This window comes from Onychomys torridus, chromosome 2, assembly GCF_903995425.1.
Source record: "Onychomys torridus chromosome 2, mOncTor1.1, whole genome shotgun sequence".
Classification (NCBI taxonomy): domain Eukaryota; kingdom Metazoa; phylum Chordata; class Mammalia; order Rodentia; family Cricetidae; genus Onychomys; species Onychomys torridus.
The window spans coordinates 138,561,531-138,582,169 of record NC_050444.1 but is presented as its reverse complement, the minus strand read 5'-3'; the positions used below and the strand labels follow the sequence as shown (position 1 = coordinate 138,582,169).

Sequence of the window (20,639 nt, the reverse complement as noted above, 5' to 3'; positions counted from 1 at the left end):
TCCGCAGCACGGCCAAATAGCAATTAAAGTTAAAAGTGGCGGAAAGGCTGGGGTTGCAGCTTAGTTGTAAAGTGAGCGTTTGCCTCGCTTGTGCAAAGCCCCAGGACCTCAAAAAATGATCAATTTTTTTTTGTTGTTGTTTTGTTTTTCTAAACAGGATTTCTATATGCAGCCCTGGCTGTCCTACAACTCACTCTGTAGACCAGGCTGACCTCGAACTCGGAGATCCTCTTGCCTCTACCTCCCGAGCACTGGGATTAAAGGCGTGCGCCACCACTGCCCGGCTTTTAAAAAAGAAAAGTATTATGTGGGAAAGCTAATCTAATGCTGTTCGTGGCGGATTGTTGATAGTTAACAATACAAAGACAAGTACTCAATAATAGGAAATTATTTTTTGTTTCTTTTTTTGTTTGTTTTTCGAGACAGGGTTTCTCTGTGTAGCTTTGCGCCTTTCCTGGATCTCGCTCTGTAGACCAGGCTGACCTGGAACTCACAAAGATCCGCCTGGCTCTGCCTCCCCAATGCTGGGATTAAAGGCGTGCGCCACCAACGCCCGTCTATTTTTTGTTTCTTGAGACAGTGTCTTTATGTAGCCTTGGCTGTCCTGGAATTCACAGAGATCCACCAGCCTCACCTTCCAAGTGCCAATCGTTGCCAAACAACCTAAGGAGTCAGGAGATGAATTCCATTTTAAGGCTCAGGAAAGATGGTTTGCCTACTTCATCACATCCCTTATAAGACCTAGCGGTAGGGCGCCAATCTTGTTTACCAAGAAGCCTAGAGTTAGCGGAGCCAGCTCAATAGAACAAAACTTGCACGCGGCCAGCTCCACCTCCCTATGAAGCCCCGCCCCATCCATGGGGCAAGGCGAGAAGGGGTTTCCATGGTAACCGCAAACAAGGCCCTACCTGGAGGGACCGCTACAGAGTTGACACCCCTGCTGCCACCATGATACCCCCTGCAGACTCTCTGCTCAAATATGACACCCCGGTGTTGGTGAGCCGGAACACTGAAAAACGGAGCCCCAAGGTATGAACAGGTCTTAGGGGATGCGAGATCCTACAAATTCCCATGCGGAAAGACATCCCAGCTTTGAGGATCTCTGGAATTTCAGGAGACAGGCATTGCTGGGACTGACAGCCTAGGGAATTGGGACAAGGACGACGGAGGTTGGGAGAGGAGTCAGGCAAGCCTAGCTGTTGACCCTAAAGGACAGATTTAAGATGAGAAAGAAGTCACAGGGAAATGGACTTGTGGGCTTGTGGTAGTCAGGTCCAAGTATAGGCTAGGTAGTGACTTTGCCACCTATAGAGAGTCAGAGCAGAGGCCTGACCACTCGCTCTAGAAACACCAGTTCAAACACAGGGTCAGAGCCAGGTATCCCTCTTGGTCTCTTCAGCTCATACTCTGTTGAGACCACAGATGAGGGAAGCCAGCTGGAAATGGAGAAGGCTGTGTAAGAGCTGGAACAATCTGGAGGTCCTGTCTCACCTGTCTCTTAGGCTCGGCCCCTGAAAGTCAGCCTCCAGCAGCCTGGACCCTCTGGTCCAGTCCCACAGCCACCCAAGGCCAAGCTACCCTCGACTTCCTGTGTCCCAGATCCTGCAAAACAGGCAGAAGAAATCTTGAATGCTATCTTGCCTCCAAGGTAAAAAATGAAAAATAAAAATAAAAGGGAGGGTGGGGTGTGGGAAGCAGTATCCGGGAGAAGGTCCAAGCCCTTGGCTCCACACTTAGGTGTGTGGGGCTAGGAAATTTACCTGTGTGGGGCCAGGAAGTCTACCTGTTTTCTGCCTTGGGTTTTTGCTCAGCTTTCTTGATTTCATGGAGTCTAAGTATGGCTGAATGCTCACAGCAAGGAAGGAAACCTCTAAATCCATCCTCATACCCTCCATGTTCTGAGCAGTCTCGTGACTTTAGATGCCAGCTATGAAGTCAGCCTCTGTTCCTCCTAAACTCCATTCCCAATATTCTGCTCCCTTGGTCCATCCATCAAGATTCCCCCATAGAGAGCCTGGTGTGGTGGCATGTGCTTAATCTGCACTCTGCTAGACACAGGAAGAGTGCCTCAAAGTCAAGGCCAGCCTGGACCACAAAAGGAATGCCAGAGCACCTAGTGTTAGCAAGGTTGTGTCTCAAAAAACCCACAAATGTCCAATAAAGCAAGGCCCAGTAAACCTCACCTTCAATCCCAAAACTCAGGAGGCAGAGGCAGGAGGATAAATGTTTAAGGCCACCCTAGGCTACATAGCCCAGCTAGAATTTTCAAAAACCTCCACCTAATGGACATTTTTCTACCCAAGGCAGTAAAGCTTTCTCTCAGAATAAAGGAAACACGGAGAACCTGTGAACTTCTCCAGAGATGGAGATAAGAGAGAGGTGTCATTTTTTTTTTTTTTTTTTTTTAGTGGATTCTCTCCCACCAACATAGACATCCACCCTCCCTTGCTATCCTGCCTGCAAGTTCATCACTGCAGGAATTGACTGTCTCCGGCACAGAATTCATTATGGGCAGCCATCGCAAACATAGCCCTTCAAGAACATACACAAATGCTTCCTAGTGACTTGCATGTGAGGTTTATGATGTTCTGTGTTTCCACCATAAGCCAGTGTGGGGAATCCCCGCTGCATCTTCTATTCAAATCAAGTAGCAGGACCATGCATCTGTCCTCAGTGTGCTAGGCAGGTATGGCCTGGAGCAGAGGGTTGTGGTCTCATGGACAGTGCGGGTTGCCCATCTAACCAACCCTGAGGTAGGTGTCCTGTGGGAGCTGCATAGCAGGTGTGGCTTGGGAAAGAGAGGGAAGCAGATTCTGGTGGCATGCTGGTGATGTGGCCTCTGGCTCCTGCGCAGGCAGAGAGTGCTGAGGGCCCTTTGCTTACATCCGGTGGTGTGTCTGTGCCCTAGGGAATGGGTGGAAGACACACAGCTATGGATCCAGCAGGTGTCCAGCACACCCAGCACCAGAATGGATGTGGTGCATTTGCAGGAGCAGCTGGACCTGAAGCTGCAGCAGAGACAGGCCAGGGAGACAGGCATCTGCCCTGTGCGCAGGGAACTCTACTCTCAGTGTTTTGGTGAGTAGGCTTGGTGGGGTGAGCGCCATACGCTGTCTGCCTCCTTCCAGCACCAAACCATGCCCCGGTTACCCACCATTTAGAACACATCTCTTCTTTCTCCTGATTCCCCCACAGCGGCTGAGTACATTCCCTTCCCTTCCCAGTCTCCACCTCAGCCAGACAGCCATCACCTCAGTCATCCATGCGCCGGACATTCATAGTCACTGAGGTGCCTTATCCCTCACAGATGTTTGTTTGGTTTTTATGTAGATTGAGATTTATTCTGTGTGTGGGTGTGGCTGCACACATGTGCACATGCATGTTTTTATAGGGCACACATGTGCCATGGCATGAGGGTGGAGGTCAGAGGAAAACTTGCAAGACTTGATTCTCTCCTTCTACCATGTGTGTTCTGGTGATTGGCTCAGGTCATCAGGCATGGTGGCAAGTGCCTTTACCCACTGAACCGTTTCACCAGCCCCTTAACAGGTATTTGGAATAAGGTAAGAACTTCCATTTTAGCCAGGCATGGTGCTACATACCTTTACTACAAGCCCTTGGAAGGTAGAGGCAGGCAGATCTACCTGGTTTGAGGTCAACCTGGTCTACATAGTGAATTCCAGGCCAGCCAAGGCTACATTAAAAAAAAAGAAAAGAAAGAAAAAAGACTTTTTATTTTGAGTCTTTGCTTTTTTTTTTCCTTCAAAGATTTCCATAATGAGCCTGTGCTATTTTTTTTTTTCAGTCAGGGTTTCAATATCTAGCCCTGGTGAGCCTGGATTCAAGATCTTCTGCCTCCTGAGTATTAGAGTTAAAGGTGTACGTCACTACTCTTAGTTTTAACTTTTTTAATTGATTTTTTCAATACCAAATGATCGGCCCTGGAAACATATACACACAAATAACATGGTATGGAGTGAACAGGTTGTATTTATATATTTAAGAATATAGCAGCTGGGCAGTGGTGGTTCTGGAGGCAGAGACAGGCAGATCTCTTAGTCCTGAGTAGGAGGCCACCCTGGCCTACAGAGAAAGTTCTGGGACAGCAGGGGCTACATAGAGAAACTCTATCTTGAAAAACAAAAAACAAGAAAAAAGGAAACACACACATATGTAACAAGAAGGAAGTCTGTGAATTTAAAAGCGAGTGGGGAAGGCATACATGGAGAAGTCGAGAGAGAAAAGGGAAGAGGGAAAATGATACAATTATTTAAAAACTCTCAAAAATGAAAAAAATTTTTTTTTTCCGAGAAAGTGTTTCTCTATGTAGCCCTGGCTGTTCTGGAACTTGGTCTGTAGATCAGGCTGAACTCAGATATCAGCCTGCCCTGCCTCTTAAGTGCTGGGATTAAAGGTGTACACCACCAACACCTGGCTAATAAAAATAATTTTTATATAATTTATTTTTATTTAATATTCATTGGTGTTTTGCCTGCATGGATGTCTGTGTGAGGGTGTCATGAGCCCTGGAACTAGAGTTACAGACAGGTGTGAGCTGCTATGTGGGTTCTGGGAATTGAACCCAGGCCCTATGGAAGAGTAGCCAGTGACCTTAACTCTCTAACCCCATAAAAATTTTTTTTTTTTTTTTTTTTTTTTTTTTTTTTTTTTTTTTTTGGTTTTTCGAGACAGGGTTTCTCTGTGTCGCTTTGTGCCTTTCCTGGAACTCACTTGGTAGACCAGGCTGGCCTCAAACTCACAGAGATCCGCCTGCCTCTGCCTCCTAGTGCTGGGATTAAAGGCGTGCGCCACCACCGCCCAGCCCATAAAAATAATTTTAATACGTCATTAATTTAATTTTATGTGTGCGTGCGTGTGAGAGAGAGAGAGAGAGAGAGAGAGAGAGAGAGAGAGAGAGAGCTATGTGTGTGCAGGTACCCATGGAGGACAGAGAGGGCATTGGATGCCCTGGAGCTGGAGTTACAGGCAGTTGTGAACCCCCAGACATGGGTGTTAGGAAACAAACTCTGGTCCTATGAAAAAGCAGCAAGTGTTCTTAACCACTGAGCTAGCTCTCTAGCCCAATGTACAAATATTTTAATCACAAAATTAATATCTACCTTTATGTCTATCCATCCACACTCTGCCCACATTCCAGAAAAACACTCCAGTCATTTGTCATTTGTTGTTGGGATGACACAAGGATTTAAGATGTGCTCACTGAGCACTGATGTCACCTGCTGCCCTCTGCTCATCATCCTGGCCCTGTGGGCTCTCAACTGCAAACCCCCCCAGACTCTCAGGCAGCCGCAGATTCAGCAAGTGGGCCTTAGCCTGTCTAGTATAAGTGTGGTTTGTCCTCCAATTTGGGTACTTACAGAGGGAGAGAAGCAAGTTCTGGATAGACCCTGCTGGTCTTATTCACAAACCAGTCTGGCCAACAGAAACACTGTTTGTTTGTTTGTTTGTTTGTTTGTTTGTTTGTTTATGGAGTCAGGGTTTGTTCTGTGTAGCCCTGGCTGTCCTGGAACTCGCTCTGTAGACCAGGCTGGCCTCGAACTCACAGAGATCCCCCTGCCTCTGCCTCCTGAGTGCTGGGATTAATGGTGTGTACCACCGCTGCCCAGCTTAGCAGGAGTGCTTTTAAACACCACCGTTTGGGAAGGCCAGTTCTTCTTATACCCACTTTGTGCCTGAACATGGAAGTGAGGGGACCAGCTACCAGAAACAAACCTGGGGCTCTAGTCTCTCTCTTTCCATGCTAAGCTTGCTGACAGAATGCTTCTTCTAAGAGTCAGGTTCAGAGGAGTGACTGTATGACCAATTCCTTGAGTCATGGAAAACACCCTCCCATAGTGCCTTCTTATAGACAGTATTTTATTTTTTGTGTGTGCTGTATGCATGTGTATGTGTGCATATATGTGTTTGTGCATGAATGTATGTGCACATGTGTTAAGACCAGAAGTCAATGTCAAATGACTTTCATCATTCTCCACTTTTTTTTTTTAAAGATTTATTTATTATGTATACAGCATGTATGATCAACCAGAAGAGGGCACCAGACCTTTATTACAGATGGTTGTGAGCCACCATGTGGTTGCTGGGAATTGAACTCAGGACCTCTGGAAGAGCAGCCAGTGCTCTTAACCTCTGAGCCATCTCTCCAGCCCCATTCTCCCCGTTTTTTTGGGAGATCTTTTGAAAAACTTTGTGTGAGTGGGTGTTTTACCTGCAAGTATGTCTATGCACATCTATGCAGTGCCCAAGGAGGCTGGAAGAGAGTATTGGATACCCTGGAACTGGAGTTACAGGTGGTTGTTAGCTGTCAAACATGGATTTTTCTGGAAAAGCAGTCAATGATCTTGACTGCTGAATCATCCCTCCAGCCCCTCTACCTTAGTTTTTGAGATAGGGTCTTTCACTGAACCTGGTGCTCTTTGATTTAGCAAGACTAACTGGCCAGCAAGCTCCAGGGGTTTTCTGTCTCCACTTCCCCAGGGCTAGAATTACATGTGTGCCACTGTGCCTGGCTTTTTATTTGGCTGTTGGCAATCCTCCTTTTACCAGCTGTCATTCCCCAGATCCATGCCTCTGAGAACACATCCTAAGTCCCTCACAAGAGGAGGGGTGGCTTGCCATAGACAAAGTGCCTGTCCCCTCACCACTGCCTTTTATCTCCGTGTGCATATTGGAAGATGAGCTGATCCGCGAGGTCACCATCAACTGTGCAGAGAGGGGGCTGCTGCTGCTTCGAGTCCGGGATGAGATCCGCATGACCATCGCCGCCTACCAGACTCTGTATGAGAGCAGTGTGGCATTTGGCATGAGGAAGGCACTGCAGGCCGAACAGGGGAAGTCAGACATGGAGAGGAAAGTGAGTGGGGTTCACCATGTCCCCACAGCTCCCAGACTTTTCTGTTAGTCTTGGCTTGCAGTTGTTATTGCAGCCCGGAATTCTGGTCCCGAGGGTGTCCTCCACACTGATAGTGCAAGGCCTCAGTGAGAAGGTGGTCTTCTTGTCTGAGGACACTCCATGTCGATCACTGACTTCCCACTGGGTGGCAGTACATACCCTGGCATTGTCTTAGGTTGGACCATTGTGTCCTAAGTCTCCCCACACAGGCTGTCATAACTCGCATGCACGTGGGAATGTCCCAGGATGATGGCCATTCTATCTTCAGATTGCAGACTTGGAGACAGAGAAGAGAGATTTGGAGAGGCAAGTGAACGAACAGAAGGCGAAATGCGAGGCCACTGAGAAGCGGGAGAGCGAGAGGCGACAGGTGGAGGAGAAGAAACACAATGAGGAGATCCAGTTCCTGAAGCGGACCAATCAGCAGCTGAAGGTAGAGGAGCGCATTGGAGTCTTCGGGTTTTTTATTTTTATTTTTTAGTAGTACTGGAGATTCAGTGTCATGAAGGACACTGGGCAAGTGTTAGACCCTAAACTCTATCTCCAGCCCTCCTTTTCATGTTTTTTTTCTTGTTTAGAGTTTTGAGACAGGGTCTCATGTAGCCCAGGCTAGCCTCAAACTCACATTTTCCTTCATAGCCTCTATACTGCCAGGATTACAGGCATGCCCCACCATGCCAAACTCTCCTTTTAATTTTCTTTTAAAGAGTTGTTTTATTTTTGTTTGTTTTGGGTTTTTTTAAAGACAGGGTTTCTCTGTGTAACAGTCCTGGCTGTAAAGAGTTTTTTAAAAAGCTGGGAGGTGGTGGCACACGCCTTTAATCCCAGCACTTGGGAATCAGGGGCAGGAGGATCTCTGTGAGTCCAAGGCCAGCCTGGTCTACAGAGTTCCAGGACAGGCTCCAAAGCTACACAGAGAAACCCTGTCTCAAATAAGCAAAAAAAAAAAAAAAAAAAAAAAATTATAAAATATTTTATACAAATAAAAAATTTAAAAAATTTAAAAAAGATTTATTTGGGAACCCATGGCTGATATGTACAATTAAAACACAAATATTATAATAATAATAGTAATAATAATAATAATAATAGATTTATTTATTATGTATACAGTATTCTGCCTGCATGTTTCCCCACAGGCCAGAAGAGGGCACCAGATCTCATTACAGATGGTTGTGTAGTTGCTGGGATTTGAACTCAGGACCTCTAGAAGAGCAGCTAGTGCCTTTAGCCGCTGAGCCATCTCTCCAGCTCCCTAAAAAAGTTTTTAGAAAGCTTTTTCTTTATGTGTCTGAATGTTTTGCCTGCATGCACATACATGCACCACATGTGTGCCTGTTGGATCCCCTGGAACTGGGGTTATGGAAGTTTTTTTTTTTTTTTTTTTGGGTGCTGGGAAATGAACCCAGATCCACTTTCCTGTCCTCCTTTTAGTTTTCAGTTGGAAACAGGACCTGCATTTCCTAGGCTAGCTTTGAACTCACTCTATAACCCAGAGAAGCAATGAACTTGCAATTCTGCTTCTGCCCCTCCAGTAGCTGGGATTATAGGCCTGTGCCTATGGCTTTAAATGCTGCTGGTCCACTTGTACCGCCAAGCAGTTTGGGAGGCTGACCAGGATGGTGTGAGGCTCCTTTCCTAAGTTCTTTATCCCCGTAGCTAGGAAGGAAGTCTATTCCCAGCACTAACCAATACCCTAGCCTGCCCCTCCATTGTAGAGCCATCATGCCTGCCAATCTGTTTCCCTCCTGGGAGAAAGATGCTCCTAATCAGAGAGGATGCACCAGCTTCTGTCCGCTGGTTGTTGGAGTCTTCCTCCATGGACTAGGTCTCCTCAGCAGGCTCCAACAGGAGTGCTAGCCACCCTGGCATCTTGATGCACTGTGGCAAAAGCAGAGAAAGCTTTTGAAATAGGAGTATGTGGGAAGCCCTCTAGGTGCATGACAGAGAAAGCCAGCTAGAGGGGGTTTCCTCAGTCCAACTGAGGTGATGGGAAAGAGGGCTGAGTGGGAAGGAGGCCAGGCCACATATTGCAAAGGATGAGCCCCAGACAAGCATCACCCTTTTCACAGGGCAACTTTTATAATTATTGGCCACCCCTAGATGTGCTGAATAGAAGCTATGGGGCTGGTGTCCAACAGCGCAGCTTCACAAGGCCTCGGAAGGTTCTGGGGCTTGCTGAGGTTTAAGCATCACCCTTCTAAATATGGTGCCTATATGTATCTCTGTGAGTTCAAGGCCCGCATGGTCTATAGAGCAAGATCCAGGACAGGCACCAAAACTACAGAGAAACCTGTTTCAAAAAACAAAACAAACAAACAAAAAAAAGGTGCCTATAAAGCAGCTCTCTCCTACCTCCCTTACTTAAAGCCAGAAGGTCTGGCCTTGAGATAAGGAAGGCTTTGTATGAGCCATCAGCAGAGGATGAGAGAGTTTGCTTAGTTGCCCGAGTCTATTAGTAAAAAAGCTGGAGACTTCCCCAGCCAGATGTAACCGTTGACACAGCAGATTCCAAAGCTGGTTCCTTAGTTCCAACAAGAGCAAGGCTGGATACCTTAGCATCCTTCTGACATCCAAAGGCAGCCTTGAAATCCCCAGGGTGAAGGACTCTTTACAAGAAAGCTCTTTTTATTGGCTCAAAGCTGCACTACAAAGCAAGCAGTGTGTTCCCATCCCCAGGATGGACATCTTAAGGGTCCGTTCACTTATCACTGCAGCAGACCACTGCACTGGTGCTAGAGGAGCTGAGCAAATAAGCCCCAAGTGTCTCGTGCTTTCCCTACTCACTGGTAGCAACTTCTTCTAATTGAGTGTCAAGCTATCTCATTTCCCAGACCTCTGGTCCAACCAGAGCTCCCCTGTACTAAGCCAGGGAGCCCGAAGTTTAACTTAGGGGACACACTCAGGCTTAAAGCAGGAGCGATGGGAAACCACTATTTCAACAACTTTTATTCCATTTCCCCTTCTGTGCTTTCTGTTATACCTGAACTGCTAGTGTGTGGAGACCGGGACAGCTCTGGTCCCCACTCATGTAACAAAACCAAGCTTGAATCCAGCTGATCTAGAAAATGTGGAGTGAGTCAGAAGGGGGTGGGGGTTGGCACTCAGAGTGGCAGCCTTTGGGCTATTCCTCCCAGGCAAGATGCAAATATTAATGGAGTTTTGTTTTTGTTTTTCAGGCCCAACTGGAAGGCATTATCGCACCAAAGAAGTGATAATTTCCATATGGGTCTCAGCAGGCACTCTGCCCCGCCATAAGCCCATTGTAATAAAAAGCCAGTTTCCTGAGTGAACAACCCATCCCCTCCCCTGATCACCACTCATGTAATTGTTAGAACTGTTGCCCAGTGCCATGAAACACCTAAGGTCTAGCAGCCAGGCTCCTGGTTGGGCAATGGAAGGTGGTGTAACTCCGCGTCCATGTGCAGCTTACAGATTGGCCTGGGGATGTGTCATCTCAACAGCTCAGGAAACTACTCTTGCACCAAGTTCAGTTCCCAGTTCTGGTCTCTTGGGCTTCCCTGGGACATCCTTCCACTTCACTTCTCAAGTGTAACTTAGCAACTTATTTCAAGTTTGCTTTTAGTCTCATTCCCACCCAAGACATAAGACCCTGTCCTCAGTCTGCCTGGCTCCATGAGGAAACAGACAACCCATGCTCGCTGAGAGGTATCTAAGTCCCAGTATCCTGAGAGCTGTCTGCACCCAGGGCCTCCCCACTGCACCTTCTGCAGGAAGGGTATCCAAGCCTGACTCCACACCCCTAGCTAGTCAGAATGAATAGCCAAGGAGGCAGCCACATCTCACACGCAGTTCTAGTCAGGTTGTGACCTAGACAGTTTGTAGATCCAGAAAACGTAAATTACAGACAAATTTCCATTCAGGGAAGGCCAGGGTGGGAGGACAGTGAGCTTGGTGACACCTATCATTCAGTCAAGTGTCAGAAGGACAGTTCTTACGGCAGCACTAATTTCCTTCCATTTGGTGGGACTGCCTCAAGTACACAGCACCCCTGAAGGGGTGCCAGGAAGGACTCCCTCCCTGGAGGCTTTGCCCTCCATCCCAGTCAAGGCTTACTGCAAGGCTTCTGATCCCAAGAGCTGCTCTGCATTGACTATATCCCAACACTCTGCCTTATAGAAGTCACATCTTTGACTCTCACCCAGTATCCTGAGGAACTAGGTCTCCATTAGAAGCAAGCTGCTGGGCTGCCACTTTCCCAGAAGAGCCCGTTCCTTGCGGTGTGCTGGCTTTGGGCCTGCACAGGAGAGCATCTGTACCCTCACAAGCCCCAGCAAACTCAGTGCAGTGCCGCACACACGTCATCCCTGCCAGCCTCACCACGATCGTCTCTGAAGCACTTGTGCCCTTCCCACCCCGGAGGCTCAGTTCCCAGCACTGCTGAGTAGAGCGAGAGAAAAACACACGTCTGTAGTAGACACACACAGAAGGGTCCCACTCTGGAGGAATTAAGGGCCAGGTCAAGTGTTGGAAAAACTCTCTGGCTGGGGATTTATCTCGTCACTAGCACTGGGTACAGCCCCAACTGCTAAGCTTCCCAAGTGTGTTGTGTCTTACAGATGCCAACTGGGCACGAGAAAAATGAACACAATTCCTACGGCACGTTTTTGTATGATTTAATAAACAACTTTCCAGATGTTATTGCTTCCGTCTGAATTTCTTGTGTTTGTGCTTCTGTCCCTCCGAGTCATCCGTCTTCTTTTTGTTCCTGTTTCTATTTTTCACATTGTGTGTTTCATAGTAGCGCACACCAACTTTTTTGGATTGCTGCTGCCGGGCTGCTCTCCTCCGCTGCAAAACACAACAGCAAAGCAAACCAGTCAAACACTGAGGGACATGAAACAGGAGCCTACTTCGCAGCCTCTCCATGCCTGTGCAGCTCCCACAGCAAGGGAAGCAATGCTGAGGGAGGTCAGCCCCAGACCGATGACCAGCAGCAGACTCCCTGGGCCCAGCCCTTATCCCTCTCCCAGGAGTCTGCTTCAGCTCTGCAGAGCTGCCTTCCCAGAGGTAGGTACCTGCCGCCTCATCAGCTGTTCTTTTTCTATGTCACCTCCCTGGAACCAGACAGACCATCCAACAAAACCATTCCTCTGGCCAACAGGACACAGGTTTCAAGATGGTAATCTAGAACTCCTGAAACTAAGAGTCAGACTCAAGGACCTTTATTTAGTGGGCCACTTCTTGACCCAAATTAAATTACATCAGGCCTGCTGTGGAATAATCCTTCAGTACACTGTGAATGTATATTACTTTCACTGGTTAATAAAGAAGCTGACTGGCCTATAGCACGGCAGGATAAAGTTAGGTGGGACAATCAAACTGAGGATGCTGGGATGAAGAAGGGAAGAGTCAGGAGAGACGCCAGGCAGCAGAAGTATAGAAAATGAGGTGACAAGCTATGAGCCACATGCCAAAGCATAGATAAGAAATATGGGTTAAGTGTAAGAGTTAGCTAGTAACAAGTCTGAGCTATCAGCTGAGTATTTATAAATAATATTAAGCCTCTGTGTTGGTTATTTTGAAACTGGTGAATGGGAGAGAAATGTCCAACCACACAGGTCATTAAAAAGTAGGGTTCCTAGAACTCCTAGATCTAAATTCTTATGTTTCAGAAAGAATGGGTCTTGAGAACTGGCCTTCTAGTTGGGTGTGAGAGCACTTCAGCATTTGAGAGACTAAATAAGGGGACTGCCTGAGTTTGAGGGTAACCAGGTAATATAAAAGCTGAAGGGATGGCTCAGGGGTAAGGGTGTTTGCTGCCAAGCCTGCCATTCCCAGGACCTATGTGATGGAGAGAACACACAGGTTGTCTTCTGATCTCCAGGTGCTCACCATGTCATGAGATGCCTGCACATATGCATGCACACAAAATAAATGTAAAAAACAAACCTCAAAATGAACTTCTACTGATTTTTGTTTTGTTTTTTTTCCCCTGTGAGAGGGTTTCACTATGCAGCTCTGGCTGTCCAAAAACTCACTATAACCTCAAACTCAGATATCCGCCTGCCTCTGCCTCCCAATGCTGAGACTAAAGGCATGGTGGGCATGGTGGGGATGTGCCACCATGCCCAGCTAGACTTCTGCTGTTTATGCCCCTGTCTCATTAAAAGAAGAATACTTACTTCCTTACATGTCAGCATCCTCTGAGTTTTATTTGAAGGTTCTTCTTCCATCTGTGCATTCCGTTTCCTTCCCTTTTTGGTGGGTGCTGGATACCAATGATACATAAAACACAGAGGAGATTAAAAATAGGGCATTTCAAAATCTGGAAGACTACAGTGGGTACAAGCCTCGTGTAAGGAGGCAGAGAGAGAAGCAGGGTTACTGCCAGAGGCCAGGGTCACAGTGGGGTCTGACTTGCATTACTTAGAAACTGTCAGTAAGTTTATGAAACATCTGTGGCGGTCTGAATGAGAACGGCCCCCATGGCTCATAATGTTTGAATACTTGGTCCCCAATTGGTGGAACAGCTTGGAAAAGGTGATATATGTCACAGAGGTGAACTCTGGAGCAAAAAAAGCCTCCAGCCATCCTCAATGTGGTATCTGCTTCCTGTTTGTGGGATGGGATACGAATTCTCAGCTGTTGTTCCAGTGAGTGTCATGCCTGCCTGCTTGCTGCCATGGTTCCTTCCGTGATGGTCTCCTATCCTCTGGAACTGTAAGCCCCAACTAAGCCCTTCTTTCTATGAGCTGCTTTGGTCATGTGCTTTATCACCGCAATAGAAAAATCACTAAGACAGACCCCCTGCCTCAATTTGTCTGCAGACTCTTCACTTCTTCGACTGTGAAGTTATTAACGTGCACTTTGTTTTTGAGACAGGGTTTCTCTATGTTGCTGTGGCTGTCTTGGAACTAGCTCTGTAAACAAGGCTGGCCTTGAACTCATAGAGATCTGCTTGCCTTAACTTTCCAAGTGCTGCAATTAAAGACATGCACCACTATTGCCAGGCAAAAATGAGGCTTTCTCTTTTTTTGTTTTCTGTTTTTTTCAGACAGGGTTTCTTTGTGTAACAGCTCTAGATACCCTGGAACTCACTTCGTAGACTAGGCTGGCCTCAAACTCACAGAGATATGCTGCCCGAATGTTGGGATTAAAGGCATGCACCACCACTGCCTGTAATATGCACTTTTGAAAAGCAATTTTCCCTAGCTATCAACTTTTATCTTAACAAATGGGCAGATTTCAAGTGGAGAGTCCAATTTTCATGGTAAGTAGGATATGGAACCAGACACCTAGCATCTGCCTGGATGGAGGAAATGATCCTAAAGCTACAAAACATGTCTAAATGGTTCAAAGAATCGACCTCACCTGCATCACTGACTTCTGCAGACTTTTTCTTCTCCTCTTCATATTTTGCAAAAACCTTTTCACTTAAGTCCTTGGATATTCTGAAAAATAAAAGCAAAGTCACAAAGCTGCCTAGCACTCCCTTTAACTGCTCTAAGCAGGCTGCCTTGGAGAGGTGCAACACTCTTGAAGAAAAGCAAATTCCACGATATTTGGCCGTTGCTGGGTGACACAGCCAGTGCCCAGCAGTTTGCACTGCTTCTGGGCTAAAATACTAGATAACCAAGGTCCTTGTACTTCAAGTGGCTGAAAATGTCAAATTACAGCTTGTTTTTTTTTTTTTTTAAACAAGATTGTTCTGATTGGGATTGCAGCTAAGTGGTAGAGCACTTGCTTGGCAGACACAGGCCCTGGCTTCCACCCTAAGTACTTTAAAACTCTAATAGCAAAGCCAGTGTTCACAGCAAGTGGGAAAGGAACAGGTAAGCTAATTAGGAAGAGGAAAGAAGAGAGAAGAAAGAAAAAGAAAGGAGGAAGGAGGAAGGCAAGAAAAGAAAGAAGAAGGAAGAAGACAAAGAGGACGACGGCGAAGATGATCTTACCTGATGGCTGAAAACTTTTTAGCTTTGGCTTTATTTAGAAACTTCTGGTACTTGGCGATCTTTTCATCTAAGGCTCTAATCACAGCTTTGGTGTCAGGTTCTTCCTGAGAGTTCTGGGAAGGCTCCTCCTCAGTCTCCTCTCCCGGCTGTTCCTGCTCCTGTTCCTCCTCTTCAGCAGAAAGGCTTTCCAGATCTTCTTCCATGTCTGACAGCTCCACAGGAACCAGGTCATCCGCAGAAAACTGAGGCCCCACATTGATTTTGCCAAAGTTCTGGCGAACACGTGCGAGGATCTGCTGCATCTCTGAGTTTGAGTCCTGGCAACGGCTTGTTTCTGGTTCCTTTTCAGTGACAGAGTCTGACTTTTCAACAACGGCTTCCGAGATCTCTTCTTCTGGGTTGCTCTGGGTTGTTTCTGTGGGAACTTCCAATGGTGAGGAAGGTGGAAGCTAGTGAGGACAAAAGAGGCATGACAAGGAGACAAGGGAACCAGAAGAGGAGCCGTGCTTTCGCTCCTACCCGGCTCTCAGACAAGCAGTTCTCCTCTCAGACCTAAGCAAAGAAAGGAAGACCCTCGCACTGGAACTGCAGCGGCCGTCTACTCGGAGCCAGCGGAACTCAACACCACAGCCAGCACTATAAAGGGTCAAAGGACAGAGCTGTGGTTCCAGAGGGAAGGTACCAAGCCGAGGAAACCAACTAACCAGTGAGTGTCCTCCTCGGGTATCAGGAACAGGGAGCAGAGGAGGCACATAGAAAAGTAGAAGCCAGGTTAAATGAGGACCAGGAAGTGTAAGGAGAGATGTGAGGAGGCATCTTTTCAGAGTCCCCAGCCAAATTCCGAATGAGCACTGAGTCTAGAAACATTGAGATGACTGGCCTATTATAGGTATCTATATACACAGATAGCATGTGCCAAGCTTTCCACAGCATTTCTCATGTGGATCGTTCTATCTCTGTGACTAGACTCATATAATGACTCTCCAAAGTTAAGAGTAGCTGGGTAAAATGCTTAACAAGTCCAGAATCCATGAAATGGAAGAAACTGTATAAAAGTTTGTGCGTTTTGAGCAGGCTAATTGGTGCAGCAGGTAAACCACTTGCTGTCCAACCTGACGACCCGAGTTCAATGCCTATAACCCACACACTAAAGGCAAGAACTAGCTCCCTAAAGTAGTTCTTAGATTTCCACGTGTACACCAGGGTGTGCACATGCTTGCACACACATACACAAATTTTAAAAGTTTGTACATTTTGTAGTGAGGTGATTTCTAGAATTCTTTTTTTTTTTTCTCTTGAGACAAGGTTTCTCTGTAGCCTTGGCTGTCCTAGAACTCTCTCTGTACACCAGGCTGGTCTCAAACTCAGAAATCTACCTGCCTCTGCCTCCTGAGTGCTGAGATTAAAGGTGTGAGCCATCACACCTGGCAATTTCTAGCCTTCAGACCTTCAAGAAATTACTACTTCACCAACAGGAAAAGGAGTATGGACCAAAAAAAAATAAAAAGAAGAAACACAGAGTAGAAGATTGTGTTTCCAAGTTAGATCTCTGCACTATCAGTTTTAAATAAGTTACATTGGTATGGATTCTTATATAGTGATACAAAGTCAAAGTTATTTTTGTTATACTGTATATATGTTTCTTTTTCTAAGATAATTTTATATATTGATACAAATTCAAAATTATTTTGGTTACACTGTATATAAGATCCCATTTCTGCTTAAGACATTTCTGTATATTGATACAAATGTAGTTATTTTTGTTATACTGTATATGTTTCTATTTCTGTTTAAGATAATTTTGCATATTGATACAAATTAAGGTTATTTTTGTCACACTGCATATACTTTTCTACTTCCATTTAAGGTATTTTTGTATATTGTCACAATTTTAAGGTTCTTGTCCTTATACTGTACATGTGTTTGTATTTTTGCAAAAGGTATTACCTACATAGCTTGCTTATTTATATAATGTGAAGTTTTAGTAAAGTTATATAGGTTTATAAAGAATTACAGGTTAAGCGAGGCGGTGGTAGCGCATGCCTTTAATCCCAGGACTCGGGAGGCAAAGGCAGGCGGATCTTTGTGAGTTCGAGGCCAGCCTGGGCTACAAAGCAAGATCTAGGAAAGGTGCAAAGCTACACAGAGAAACCCTGTCTCGAAAACCTCCCCCCCAAAAATTACAGATTACAGTAACCCATATTTGTCAAACTTATAGTCATGTTAGTTAGGTTTTCTAGGTGTACAGAGATATGTTCCAAATAGATAGGTAATCTTCAAACACTTCAAAGACCTATAGAATATGGCATTTAAAATGTTTGTTTGGGTTGGGGATTTATTAGCTCAGTGGTAGAGCGCTTGCCTAGCAAGCACAAGGCCCTGGGTTCAATCCTCAGCTACAAACAAACAAACAAACAAACAAATAAATAAATAAATAAAAAGTTTGTTTTTGTTTTTCGAGACAGGGTTTCTCTGTGTAGCTTTGCACCTTTTCTGGAACTCACTCTGTAGCCCAGGCTGGTCTTGAACTCACAGAGATCTGCCTGCTTCTGCCTCCCGAGTGCTGGGATTAAAGGCGTGCGCCACCACTGCCCGGCTACTGCACTGATTTTGATTGTTAATACATTATAAAGTGACCCTGGACTTCCTTCAATACTAAGGTACCGCCTCCGAGAAGCCCTCTCTAAGCTGCACTCACAAGTCCTCGGACTCCTTCAACACTCATCCTGGCTGAGCTCTCACAGCTCCCACAACTGAGTACTTGGCTGTCTTCAAGCATAACAACCATGTTCTTGCCGGGCAGGGGTGGCACACGCCTTTAATCCCAGCACTCAGGAGGCAGAGCCAGGAGGATCTCTGTGAGTTCGAGGCCAGCCTGGTCTACAGAGGGAGTTCCAGGACAGGCTCCAAAACAACACAGAGAAACCCTGTCTCGAAAAGACCAAAACAAACAAACAAACAAACAACAACAACAACAACAAAAAACCATGTTCTTGCCTTAGAGCTTCTAAACCCTCTGGATGCTTTTGAGGGATGTGTGTCTTCTGGTCTCCCCGAGGAACACCTTTCCAACACACTTGAATAAACTAGCTGGCTTCAGGTAAGACTAGTCACCACAAAGGCTCAGGTAACACAGTCCCCCCTCCAATCTCTGGGGAGAGAAGAGTGGCTAGAAACTGAGCTGAATTCCCTATGGCCGCTGATTCCTCTACATACTGAAAAACTCCTCTAGGATGGTAAAGACACTGATGTGCTCACCCAGCTCAAGAACACAAGGTGCTGCCTCTTCCTACCTGGCCTAGGCATGGCTTCCACTGGGCTCTTCTGACTGTTAGCCTCTGTAATGAACTAGTAATCACAGACAAAGTATTTTCCTGAGTTGTGTTATTCCTCTAGCAAATCACACCCCAAAGCCCTGAATTTGTAGTTGGCTGAATGTAACTGTGATGCTACAGCCCCATACCGGGCTGTGGGACTCCAACTTGACTTGTGGGGTCTCCACTAATTCAAGAAGTTAAAATCAGAACCTCAATAGTCAGAGATCTGCAGAAGTGGAGTGGACAAACAGCACATACTTGGCACCCCCCCACACCCCGAATACATGTACATGCACTTACATACCTGAACTCCACCCCCACCACTACAATCTACTAAGTACATCAGAGTAGGGACCCTCCTGATTCTCACTGAAGCCCTCTGGTACCCTAGAAACACAAAAGTCAACTGTTAAGATTGAGCCTTAGGCCAAGCCACTGTCAGGGTAAGATCCATGGGCAGCAGGGAGCTTCCTGTTCATGTCTCAGCACAGGCCCCAAGCCCAAGGCCTCCTGGCCAGAATGTCCCCACCTCTAGGGTTTCCCTTCCCATGTGCTCTCAGCGTTCAAGGGCTCCTGAGGCTGGGGCTGGTGTGCATAAAGGTTTCTTCATGAATGAACTTTGGCCACACCTTTGCTCCCGCAGAAGACAGACATTTAACGAGTATTAATGTTTTCTTCTAGTCCCAAGGCTGGTATCTGCACTCATTGCTCTGTCTTACTTCTGTTTTGTTTCTAATGCTCCTCAACAAATCTACCCAATGGCTCTCTGGAATGATACACACATAGCAGAATTGAAGATGATGCTCCACGAAGGGAGACAACCATAGCGAGGTCATTCGAACCCACTTTCCAGGAGCTGTGTTTACCCTGTTCTTACCTGGGGAGCTGTCGGTGGCTCTGCATTGGGCGGCTTGACAAAGAAAGGGATCCGACCTCTCTGCCAGTCATTGAGAACCATCTTACCCACAGTCTGCAAGTCAGGCTCTCCGCCCTGAGAAGACAGGATAGACTTCAAGTTAAACCAAAAGAGCAAAAGCACTTCCCCGAGAGCTCTTTCAGCTGTGCTGGCTGCTCACCACCAGTTCCTACTGCTCTCACGACGGCAGGTCTGTGTGTCCCACTCACCAAAGACCCGGCTTACCTTCAGTAACTTCCCAGTGCGGAAAGCTAGCTTCTCAAGAAAGTCCTCAGCACTCTCCCAGGAGTCAATTTTGTATGTTTTGCTGATATATTCTGGCTTTGCTCGTTCAAGGACAGCACCAATGTGGTCTTGAGGAGCCTTAATTTTTTCAACTTGAACCTAGAGAGTAATACAAATGCTTTGTTCAACTCTTCTGAACAGACAGTGATCTTTATAAAGTGAAATGGATTTCATTGTCACAGGGCTGAGTGGGGCCTTGCTGGATTCTGTGTCTGAGCTAGCTAGGCAGGAGCTAGGAGCACCAGTGAGAGCTGACCGCAGCCATTGAGCCCAGAGATCAACTCTAATCCTACTTTACCACAAACTGACTGTGGCCTCCACAGGCAGCTTGAAGTTGGAATGCTTTGTGTTGCCCACTGGCAGGAATGGTTAAAATGTCTGCAAATTTGGGTGGTAGTGCCAGCACTGGGGAGGCAGAGCCAGGTGGATCTCTGTGAGTTCCAGGCCAGCCTGGTCTACAGAGCGAGATCCAGGACAGGCACCAAAACTACACAGAGAAACCTGGTCTCAAAAAAAAAAAAAAAACTTTAAAAAAAAAAAAAAAAAAAGCCTGCAAATTGCCAACCAGAACACAAAAAAGAATCCAAGAATTTCAGAAGGAAGGGGAGGAATGTGCCAAGGATGTATGTTAGAAGCCTGGTTATGGTTAAAGGGAATCATTTAAAGTTTTCAGTCATATTCAGAAACAAGTGAGAAAATGACTGGGTTCCAAGATGACTCAATCCATAAACCCACAAAGATGAATTATCACTAAGCATAAACAAGCCCTGCTTCCCTTTGGATCCCATGTGGAAACTACATACTGTTGTAGGATGACACTGACCAGGTAGCCCATAGCCCCTCGACCTCCTGGGGTGGGCTGAGTGGAAAGGAGTCTGTTCTGTTCAGCATCATGTGTCTGCATCTGGCTAGATAGGTTGACCCCAGACTGCCTTCTGAATGAGGAGTGGCAAAGGCTCTTGGGGTTCCCCCAAAAGAAAACAGGATTGTGAAGACCAAATACTCACCACTCCTTTGAGCACTATGTCGGTCTCTGAGTCCTCAGAGGGGTAAACCACGCCAGGGCAGTCAATCAGGAATATACGACGCATCAAGGTAATATACTGCCAGACCTGCAGACAAAAAATTCTATGTGTTGCCAGAGTCAAATACTGGAAGCTTAACTTCACTAATATGTGATGTTAGAGTATTAAGCTAGAAAGGGAAGAAGGGAGGGCCGAAGAAAAGCAACCTGCTGACCAATAGGGCCAGAGTCTATCCTTTACCTAAGCCAAGCGTGACATACTCCCACC

The 20,639-nt window shown here is 46.4% G+C and overlaps 2 protein-coding genes across 3 annotated transcripts in view; one reads left to right on the top strand and one right to left on the bottom strand.

The window, feature by feature from the left end:
- The first annotated feature begins 587 nt into the window (after nucleotides 1–587).
- Nucleotides 588–11,570, top strand: Dnali1 (dynein axonemal light intermediate chain 1). Its single transcript, XM_036178034.1, has 6 exons — nucleotides 588–1,029; nucleotides 1,503–1,648; nucleotides 2,909–3,078; nucleotides 6,696–6,874; nucleotides 7,182–7,346; nucleotides 10,093–11,570. Exons 1-6 carry the CDS (start codon nucleotides 949–951, stop codon nucleotides 10,126–10,128), a joined length of 777 nt encoding a protein of 258 aa, XP_036033927.1. The 5' UTR covers nucleotides 588–948; the 3' UTR covers nucleotides 10,129–11,570.
- Nucleotides 11,530–20,639, bottom strand: part of Gnl2 (G protein nucleolar 2) — a 28,694-nt gene continuing 19,584 nt past the window's right edge. For both annotated transcript variants that reach the window (XM_036178032.1, XM_036178033.1), the window contains 7 exons: nucleotides 20,355–20,459; nucleotides 19,288–19,446; nucleotides 19,024–19,137; nucleotides 14,830–15,278; nucleotides 14,249–14,328; nucleotides 13,060–13,145; nucleotides 11,530–11,725 (listed from right to left, as the gene is read on the bottom strand). In XM_036178032.1, coding sequence (XP_036033925.1) covers nucleotides 11,573–11,725; nucleotides 13,060–13,145; nucleotides 14,249–14,328; nucleotides 14,830–15,278; nucleotides 19,024–19,137; nucleotides 19,288–19,446; nucleotides 20,355–20,459 — 1,146 coding nt within the window. In that variant the 3' untranslated portion in view covers nucleotides 11,530–11,572. The remainder of the gene's footprint in view (nucleotides 11,726–13,059; nucleotides 13,146–14,248; nucleotides 14,329–14,829; nucleotides 15,279–19,023; nucleotides 19,138–19,287; nucleotides 19,447–20,354; nucleotides 20,460–20,639) is intronic.